General features: G+C 42.5%; 1 protein-coding gene across 1 annotated transcript in view; it reads right to left on the reverse strand.

The window, feature by feature from the left end:
* Positions 1-10,902, reverse strand: part of LOC128755922 (mucin-2-like) — a 32,492-nt gene extending 21,590 nt beyond the window's left edge. The window contains exon 1 of the mRNA XM_053860033.1: positions 10,740-10,902. Within this exon, the coding sequence (XP_053716008.1) occupies positions 10,740-10,902 (163 nt within the window). The remainder of the gene's footprint in view (positions 1-10,739) is intronic.
* Positions 10,903-11,109: the final 207 nt, after the last annotated feature.

Below are 11,109 nucleotides of genomic sequence, written 5' to 3' on the forward strand. Positions count from 1 at the left end.
CAGGAATGTCCCTCAGAGCTTCAGGTACAGCTTCTTTGGGTTCATGGACTTCTGTTTGTTTTGTTGCCATGACATTTGGAGTCTGACTATTAATCCCAACTTCTCAGCCGTAGTTCCATTGAGGACACTCCTTGATCAATGTCCATTATCTCAAACTCTGCTGTCGCATTGTGGTTTTGCATTGAACTACTAAGTCCACTGCAGCAACAAGTTTCAGTTCATGTCAATGTGTTACAGTTTGCGCCTGTGTCTATCCTGAACATGACTTTCTTTTATCAACACTCACCGTCCACTAATCCTCAGCATTATCGTTGTAAGCAGGAGCAACACCTGCTCTTTTTCAGTTGCTTTCACGCTGAGTGTTTGCACTGTTCGCTTGCGACACACTGCCATCCACTGGTTTGGTTTGTTGCAGTCAGAGCATGTTGAACCTTTGGCAGGACATTTTTTTATGTTCTGCTCTATGACTTTTGTCCAGTTGCATAATTCATCCTTTGATATGGAATAAATCTTTCTTTGTTTAGCAGACACTGTTCATCACTGTCATCACTGTTCATCAGTCACTGAGACTGACTTGAGAATAGGTTTCATTTTCTCTGACTATTCGCATTGTTTCAAATTGTTGTGGAATTTCTAAAGCCATGGATAATGTCAGCTCCTCTCATTTGTCCAGCAGCCGCTCTTGTACATGTTTCTCATGAACTCTGGCAATTATTGCATCAGTTAACGGGTCATCTGGATCTGCATACTCACAGTCTATTAAAAGCCGTTTCAGGTCTTTTACGTCGTGATCAAAACTCTCATTGGCGCCTTGTGTGCTCTGCTTAAAAAGATGAGCAGTCCCCTTGTTCTTACGCGGTGATGTAGTTTTCGAGCTTGTCAAGGACTCTCACTGGATTTCTTTTCTCACCCTCTGTGCACTTTTGCACACTTCCTTGCCTTGTTCACCAAACCACGTACCAAGCCATCCTGCTTTCTGCACAACCATCAAATTCAAAGGTGGTGTGACTTTGGAATCTGTCACATCAAGCTCATACAGATATATGAGAACATATATTACCTTGACTGCCTCAGTATTTTTGAGCATGGTGACTGTTTAACTGGGGGCTCTTTGAAACTGCCAAAACATAACCCCACTGGACCCCAAAGCCATTGCTACTCGTTTCACGTGGTCCAAATATGACCGGATAATACTGCATGAAATTGTCAGGTTCACCAGAGAGGGTCATCCAGTGGCCCAAACGGTGCAGCAATTTGAATTTTATTTGTGATTACATGGTTTCAGCGATGGAAAGCCAGCAGTCTATGTGCTGGAGAGGAATTGGAACAAGAGTGAAATCATGAAATTAATGTTTACTTTCAATACTTTCTTGATAGTCTTGATAGTATTTCTCTTTGTTCTTGTGGCTTTTGAAGAAAAATTGTATACTCCATCTAAATAAGTGTCTTGAGCCGTCGAGGCTGTTTCATCTCTGTTTTTAATCAAATGAGGGCCATGTTTTAACTATATCTCCCACGTGCGAGGCTGTAATATTATTACTGTGAAGGCGCATAACACTGTCCCGAACGGGAGAGATGAGACGCTGACGTAAAACTGTGGACATTGCGCTCTCTACTGGCTATAAAGAGTAGGACAAGGTGAGGGAATAATTATCCATAACGGTATTTGTAGATTCAACGTTCAGAGAACACAATTTGTGTTAGATATTTGTTGGCTGTGTAGGAATATACACCTTTAATGTATCTTCTGTGTGTTCGTTTACTCGTGAGAATGACTACCAAAAACCCACTTAAAACTTAAACTTAAAATCAAAAAGAATTTATTCCCTGACAGAGGAGTTCAATTACCCTAACAGACCTCTGGGTCCACAACTACACCAACTAGCTCCAGTGGTGTAGAGTGACAAAGACTATCTCTGGCCCTGACCCTTTTATGACACATTTCAGTTCATCTTGGGGTGTAGTCTCCACTCATTGGTCCTGGGCTCTTGAGGTCCCAGTTGCCATGGCGCCACATTCCTGATCTGGTGTCGACACCTCTTAGTTTGAAGTGATGTTGATGAATCCTCTTGTTGTTGCCCATTTCCTGGCCTTTTTTGGGTGCAAAGCTGTAAACAGATGATCCGGTCCTCTCCTCTGATTGGCTTGCTTCTGCTGGTGGACTGGCTCGTCCCATCTCTGCCTGGCTCCATAATTCATCCTCCTGATCCATCGCTCTCCCAGAGGTTCCTTATCTTCCACATTCCTTCACTTGGGGAAAGGTAGATGTTTGTCCCCACAAACTCAGGCTCAACTCGAAGCTGTTTGGACCGGTTCTGGGTTAGATGTCTCCTGGGTTCCTCAGTGGTCCTGGTACCAGGTGGTTCCTGCCTTTCATAACTCACGCTTCCATCCACGCATCTTTACCACACTATCCTTATCAAACTTATACTTAGACATAGACTTAGACTTTCTTTATTGTCGTTGCACAAAAACATATCACTATATTATGGCAACGAAATTTCGGTCTGAGGCCTCCGGTTTCCAAAAACAAAACTATACGTCCAAAAATAAATAAATAGATAGATAAATAATGATAAAATAATAATATTAGATAAATACTAGTCCAGAAGATGTACAAATAAACAGTATTGCAGCTACTGTCTAACATTCAGCAGCCTGACAGCACCAGGAACGAAACTATTCCTGAATCTGGTGGTTCTGCATCGGATGCTGTGGAACCGTCTGCCGGATGGCAGGAGGGAGAACAGTGCATAGTGGGGATGAGTAGAGTCCGCGATGATCCTTTGTGCCTTGGATAAGCAGCACCATCTGCTATATCCTGAATGGCAGGGAGCGGGGTCCCGATGATTTTCTCCGCTGTCCTCACCACCCTCTGCAGAGACTTCCAGTCTGATGCATTGCAGCTCCCAGACCAGACGGAGATGCAGCTGGTCGGCAGGCTCTCGATTGTCCCTCTGTAGAAGGTGGTCAGGATGGGGGGGGCAGGGAAGCTCTTCTCATCCGCCTCAGGAAGTGTAGACGCTGCTGTGCCTTCTTAGCCACACTCACCACTGGATCAAACTGCAGTTACCTTACCCATTATCACTGCGTCTGTTGGATTCAATCTTTCACTTGACAAAGCATTATAATGCAGTTTATTCAGTAGCAGATAACTTGATGAATATGATCATAAGAAAAATATCATGATTCCCACAGCTGACAAAGTGATGTCAAATCATACAATACCATCCTGCTCACGATGAAACAATGACTGATTAAATAATGAGGGTTGTTCCAAGGAGGCAGGACGACCACGGTCTTCGTCGAATCAGTTCTTTAATCGAAGTTAACACGACAGACTGCCAGCCATACAACCGGGGTTCTGTTTCTCCTTAAACGTCAACACGTATTCACATATACACATACGTCATTATGTGACATCCCCCTCTTTTTGAGTGTAAACATTTATTCTTTCTAGAAGGACGAGTTTCATGAAAATATTATTTTCATGAAATACATTTTACACATAAAACACATTCTCAGTAATAACATTATCTTTTCAATGAACTTGTAATGGTTCGGGTTTCTCACCGTCAAAAGAGGAAAATAAAAGACAAGACGACGTGGGAAGAAAGAACTGCTCTTGGTGTAATTAACAAGAGAAAAGCCAGTCTCCACACATGGAGACACGACCACCATAGAGCATCATTGATGGGGAGAGCCCATTGCTTTCGTGTACTGCCGTGCGCAATGCAAAAAAATCTGGGCAATGTACTTATCCCACAAACCGTGTTTGTCACTGACATAAGCACGGATGGCTGTTTTAAGGGTGGTGGTAAGCAGTTGAAAGTCTGTGTTCAGTGCCCAAAGTGGATAAGACGTGTTCGAAGAGTTCACTAACAAAAGGAGTGCCTCTGTCAGAGATCAGGTACTTGGGTGAACCATGTCGAGCAAAAACATCCATGATGAACTTCGACTTGAGCCGTCGCTTCTATCACTGCACTAACTTCAATCCATTTTGAAAAATAGTCGACAAAAACGAGAATATATGTGTTTCCACTTGCAGTCCGAGGCAGGGGTCCAACATAGTCAACACTGACGTACTCCCACGGCCTTTGAGGGTATATTGGAACCATGAGATCGGCTGGTTTCCTTTGTGATGGTTTTGTTAACTGGCAGACTGTGCAGGACGTAGCATAGCGACGTACATCAGCTGGCAGTTTTGGCCAGAAGAACCTCATCCACAGGCGTGACAGAGTTTTATTTATGCCAAGGTGGCCTGCTGTTTGGTGGCCGTGGTAGTACCTCAATAGTGAACCATGCATTGATTTAGGAACATACAGTTTCAATGGTCCTTGTTGCTGAGAACTGTTCTTTGTCTTGGGGTCTTTTTAGTAGAGCAGTTCTTCTTGTACTTTGTATTGTGAGGCTACAGCTTCTTCTTGTGCGAGTTGTGAGTCCTCCAATTGTCGCAGAATATCTCCGGTGTCTGACTCCTCCAGTTGAAGTTGGCGGATGTGAGCTCTGTCTTTTATTCCGACAGGTGGCAGAGTTCGTAGATCAAGGCCTCCAATCACAGCGTGGCTTGGTAACAGGTCCAGTGGTGCTGTTGCACTTGTTTTGCTGTTGATGGTAAAGGAAACTCAAGTACAGCTTCGAGTTTGTCCGGATCTGGATGGACACCATCTGGAGCAACTCGGTAACCAAGGAATGCCATTTCACTCCGGCACAACTGGCACTTGCTGGGCTTCAGGGTGACGCCGGCTGCTTCAAGTCTATCAAAAATTTCTTTCAGGTCCTGGAGGCGCTGTTCAAAAGTTGGTGAAACGATCACAATGTCATCTAAATAAATAGCACAGGACTTGTAGATGAGTCCAGCTAGCACAGAGTTCTTCTCCTCTTGCAAGATCTAAAGTAGACCAGAACTTCCCGCGAGACAGGAAGTCAAGGGATTCGTCCACTCCCGGCAGTGGGTAGCTGTTCTTAGTTGTGAGCTGGTTGTGTCCTCGATAATCCACACAAAATCGTGGTTCACGCAGTGGTTTTGTCACAATTACGACCAAGGCGGCCCAGGGGCCTGATACAGGTTCGATGACGTTATCCTTTGACATCTGGTTGATTTGAGTTTCAATTGTTTGTTTCTTGGCAGGAGACGTTCTGTATGGAGGCAGATTGATGGGCTTGGCCTCCCTGGTGTTAATGATGTGTTCTGCAATGGAGGTGTGACCGAGGTGACCATCAAACAGTGAACGGTGATTTTTGAGTAACTCCATTAGTTCTCCCTTTTGTTGATTGTCCACATTGGCAGTGTCCACCATGTCCTGGAAAGGAGGCGACTGTGAGTCGATAAGCATCATGGTGTCATCATCTGTTCAGGAAACAGAGAGTCCCAACTGGCGTCACGCTATGGTTGCTGACTGTCGTCCTCCAAGACCACTGTTCTGCTGGAGATGTGCAGTGAAAGGGAAGTGCGCATCATGAAGTCCATTCCAAGAACAAGTGGAGAGGATCTATGATACACAGATTTTCCCATTAATCCTGTGTTGAGCCATGTTCGTCCCATTGGAAGACAGTCAGTGTTATTAGCTAGTCGAACAGGGGGTGCAGACCACGTTTCTTGTTTGTTTAGTCTGTTTTCAGGGACTAAGTCAGTTCTGACAGCAGACAGAGAGGCTCCTGTATCGAGAGTTGCGTCTACAGCTGTACCGTTCGATTTAACCTTGACTCTAAAGGGAGTATTCCAATGTGAGTCCGAAAAAAAATGTCCTCAAAATGGTTGAGAGTTGGCCGGTCACATGTCAAAGAGTCAGGCGAGACGAACGCAGGGGATCTTAAGGATGGGGCAGGTGAGACAGATGTAGCAGGATGAGGCTGGGTTAGTGTTTGGGGGAAGGAGTGCCTCTTCCTCTCATCTGTCGCCTACTAGATTGTCTGGGTTCCCCCAAGTTATCAGCAACATGAGGTCTCATGTTGTCTAGACAGTCTGTCTGTTCTGAAAGACTGCTTTATAACACATCTGAATGATCTCTGGCCACGTTGTGTAGCAGAGCATCTGGGGCAGTTAGGTGATGTGTAACCTGGTAAGAAGCTCTTACAGCAGTCTGTGTCCTTTTCTTTAAAACTTGCTGTGCTGTGACCAAGTGCAGAATGGAGTTCATGGGCCCTCATGATCAAATCAATGATTGAATTAACATGCGTTCCATACAGAGCAATTCTAAATTTTTCCTGAGCGTGCTTACAGATCAGGTCAATTTGCTCCTGTTCATCAGTTTTTTAAATTTGCTTAGCATGTGAGCTACGAAAGTGGGGAGAGGTTCATTTTGGTTCTGTCAGATGGTAGGAAAGCCACTTTGAACAATCGACAAAAATCAGACCAGGTGTTGATGTGGGAACTGAGGACACTGAACCACTTTTTAGGTTATTTCGAAAAATTGTGGGAGTTCTCCAAGAAGTTGTACATCTGATAATTCAAGAGATGTTCTGTAAGAGTTAATGGACTGAAGCCATTCATCTGGCTGGATTTTACCATCACCAACAAACACTGGAGGCTCTAACTTGGCTTGATGCAGAGCTGAAGCAAGTACTCTAGATGTGTTGGCGACCTCAAACGTGTTTGGATGACGGTGTGAAGAACCACTGCCCTAGTCATCTCGGGAAGAATGAGACAGTGGATGTGGTGTTGAAGTCATGACAGGTGGGGCGATAGATGGTTGGGCCTGAGTGTGTATAGCATCGTGCTGCTCTAAACGTTCAAGCATTGACTTTTGCAGTTTCAGGGAGTTTTTAAAACAAGTTTGGAGCATGTCAACCTCTGCTTCCAACTGTCTAACTTTATGACCAAGTTCTGCGTTACGTTGTTCAAGAGTGTTTTGTTCCGGCAGTGTGAAACTGTCAGTAGTACAGTCATCATCATCTGTGAAATGAGGGTGAGTATCCATTTTATGTTAATAGTAACTGAAGAACAAAAGTTAGTCAGATTCAACCACTGGCATCACGCTAGCCCGCGATCTACAAATACCCATCTCGCCAGACCACTAAGAAAAAGTTTGCACGTCTATTTGTGCCGTTACAGTAGAGACTTCGTAAGCTCCAGTAAAGTGTAGTTGTGTGGTACGGAGATGATAAATAACCGTTATGTATTGTAAGAACGTGTCTTCAACGTTTTTTTTTTGTTTTTTTTTAATACACCTTACATATCGTCATAACATGGATATTATAAAAAATATATATAGAAAAAAACTACAAGAGGTTAGTGAAATCTTTCACTGGATTCCTGTTCAGGGAGCTCTACTCTACTGTCCCTGTGAGTTTGGAGTGTTTTTACAGTAGAATTATGAAATAAATTGACTTTATGTACTGTAATAACATGTATATTATAAAAAAAATATATAGAAAAAAACCACAAGAGGTTAGTGAAATCTTTCACTGGATTCCTGTTCAGGGAGCTCTACTCTACTATCCCTGTGAGTTTGGAGTGTTTTTACTGTAGAATTATGAAATAAATTGACTTTATGTACTGTGATAACATGTATATTATAATATATATATATATACACAAAAAAACACAAGATGTTAGTGAAATCTTTCACTGGATTCCTGTTCAGGGAGCTCTACTCTACTATCCCTGTGAGTTTGGAGTGTTTTTACAGTAGAATTATGAAATAAATTGACTTCATGTGCTGTAATAACATGGATATTATGTATTTGTAAGGGTCAGCAACCTGACCTCTGTGAGTTCAACGAGAGCCGCTTGAGGGCTCAACTCTTCAATTCCTTTTGCAAAAAGGAAGTTCATTTTGGAATGAAGACGGAAAAGGCCATGGACAAAGAACCAAGTACAATACAAGAGTACTGTGTGTGTAGAACCTCGCATTTCCAAGAGTTGATGGTGCAGTGCCACAAATGCAGAGAGTGGTACCATTCAACATGTGCAAAAATCCCCCAAAATGCCATTGGAAATCAAATAATTTGGAAATGTGGTTGTGTGTAATGAAAAGGTAATGTTTATAATTGGATGTTGTTCTGATTGATGCACAGTTAAACAAAAAAAATGGTTAAAAAAAAAACCATGGTTACTAAATAACCTATCTTAATGTGACTTTTTTTTCCAAGAGAGAAAGATTTCACTAACCTCTCGTGGTATATATATATATATATATATATATATATATATATGTTATTACAATACATAAGTTAATTTATTTCATAATCCTACAGTAAAAACACTCCAAACTCACAGGGACAGTAGAGCAGAGCACCTTGAACAGGAATCCAGTAAAAGATTTCACTAACCTCTTGTGGTTTTTTTCTATATATTTTTTTTATAACACACATGTTATTACAGTACATAAAGTCAATTTATTTTATAATACTACAGTAAAAACACTCCAAACTCACAGGGATAGTGGAGTAGAGCTCCCTGAACAGGAATCCAGTGAAAGATTTCACTAACCTCTTGTGGTTTTTCTCATATGTATTCTTAATAATATCCATATTATGACAGTATGTAAGGTGTATTTAAAAAAGAACGTTGAAGACACATTCTTACAATACATAACGTCTATTTATCATCTCCGTAACACACAACTACACTTAACTGGAGCTTACGGAGTCGCTACCGTAACGGCACAAATAGACGCGCATATTTTTTTTAGTGGTCTGGCGAGATGGGTATTTGTAGATCGCGGCCTTGCGTGATACCAGTGATTCGACCGTTAAGACGAACACTTCTGTCGGGATATTCAGCTTCCTCGATGTGTAGTAATTCGTAAACGGTGAAAAAGCGTCACTTCGTTGAACCAGATGATGTAATATATCCAAAACAAATATTTCCTCACGAAATGTGTTCCAATGCTTGTAATTATCCACAGAAACGCCAAGTGGTGTCCCGCCGTTCGTTGTTGCGTGATGATCAGTAGATCCAATTGTGGAAAAGTAGATCCGTAGGCAATGTATTAGTAATCCGGCCGATGAAACTGTAAAAAGTACTTTCCCTGGATCGTCATAATTCCAATCATGTAGCTTGTCAGGTCAGAATGAAAATGACGCGGTCCAAAACTCGTTAATGTACCTTACTTCCAGAACATTAGGGTGAAGGTCCAGTAGGATTGTTGTTCAGATGTTCAGGTCTTCCTCCCAGCGTCAAAAGAGAAAAATAAAAGACGAGACGAGACGACGTGGGAAGAAAAAACTGCTCTTGGTTTAATTAACAAGAGAAAAGCCAGTCTCCACACATGGAGATACGACCATCACACTTCTTTGTTTGTTAAACAAAACGGAAAAAAAGGCAAAATAAACTCCTCTTTAGCTCTCCTTCTACGCACCACAGGTGTCAGTGCCAGGTACACCCGGGAACAGCGGCCCTTAGTGGTCAGGAGTAGTGGGTGCCAAACCCAACTGTTACAAACTCTACCAGCTTGGAGAACTTTCAGTATAAGACTTGTTCTCTATACCTAGCAGATAGTCTTATTTGTCTTCCATATCTTGTACATCTGTATGATTCAGGGACTGTACAGTTTTCAGCGGTGACTTCAGTGAGCTTGCTACTTTGTGAGTGATCACTTTTCTGAGACTCCAAACTTTCGCCAACATCTTGGTCGACCTCTCTACTCAACTTTCTCTGACATTCTTCTCAGAAGTTTCCTGTTTCTCCTGTAGGTACTGCCATCAGGTGTTGAACAAGAAAAGATCTTGGCTGTTCATGTTGACGCAATACTACAGCTGGCTGCCAGGTGTCACCCTTGAGTAGTGGGACCTTCTCACCAGCTTGTAGTCCTGGAAGCGTCTTTCTTTGTCTGTCAAAGTACATTTTCGGCTTTCGTAGTCTTTTCTCGAACTTCCTCCTAACCTCCTCAGTTCCTTCTGGTGTGAGAAGCTGCGTTGACACAGGAATCTTTCCTTTCAGCCTTCTTCCCATCAAGAGTTGAGCAGGAGACAGTCCTATTCCTTCCAATGGTGTGTTTCGAAACTCCAGCAAAGCAATGTATGGGTCTCCCTCTTCAAACTCAGATTTTTTCAATAAGTTCTTGATGGTCTGCACCATTCTTTCTGCTTGACCATTTGACTGAGGATGTCCAGGGCTGGAAGTAACATGTCTAAATTCCCATTTTTCTGCAACACACTTGAACCTTGCACTTGAATATTGGGGTCCATTATCTGAAGCAACACAGTCTGGAATACCATGTCTTGCAAATAATGACTTCGAGGCTACAACAACACTTTGAGTCGTTGTGTTAGTTAACTTCATGACTTCAGGGAATTTTGAGAAACAATCAACACATAGTAGAAAGTCAGATCCTCTATGGTGGAAAAGGTCTGTTCCTACTTTTTTCCCAGGTTCTGTGTGGTATAGGGTGTGAAATCAGTGGTTCTCTTGAGTTCCTGTTTCTGTTTTCATTACAGGTAGCACACTTAGAGACCAACTCCTCTATTTGACTTCCCATGCTTGGCCAAAACAAAGCATCTCTGGCCCTTTCTTTGCACTTCACTATTCCCGAGCCTGACTCATTATTAGTATTTTTTTCAGCATTTTTTGTCTCAGCTGATTTGGGACAATAAATTTAGCTCCTTGAACATCAATTCATCTGCGTGAGTGATTTCATCCCTGAAGGTCCAATATGCTTGAACTTCTGATGGTGTTGAACTTTTCTTTTCTGGCCAACCTCTTTGTGTGACTTCCTTCAGAGTTCTCAGTTCAGGGTCCGCAGCAGACATTTTTCTGAATGTTTCAAATTTTTCATTTGAGATTGGAAGCTGACTTGTGGTGGTGCTCACCTCTAGCTCCTTCTCCAGCAAATCCTCCTTTTGCTCATTGAGAAACGCTCTGCTCAGGGTGTCAGCAATGTGCAGCTCCTTTCCTGGCCTGTAGGTGACCTTCAGACTGTATCTCTGGAGTCTCAGCAACATTTTCTGCAGTCTCATTGGTGCCTGATATAGCGTTTTTTTTTTTTTTTTAATGCTCTCCAAGGGCTTGTGATCACTCTCCACCACAACCTCTTTGCCATAAACATATTGATGGAACATCCATATACAATTGCAAGTAGTTCTTTTTCTATTTGAGTGTACCTTCGCTGACAGTCAGTGAGGGCTCTAGAACCATATGTTACAGATTGTTCCAGCTGCATCAAT

The sequence above is a fragment of the Synchiropus splendidus genome, chromosome 3 (assembly GCF_027744825.2).
Source record: "Synchiropus splendidus isolate RoL2022-P1 chromosome 3, RoL_Sspl_1.0, whole genome shotgun sequence".
Classification (NCBI taxonomy): domain Eukaryota; kingdom Metazoa; phylum Chordata; class Actinopteri; order Syngnathiformes; family Callionymidae; genus Synchiropus; species Synchiropus splendidus.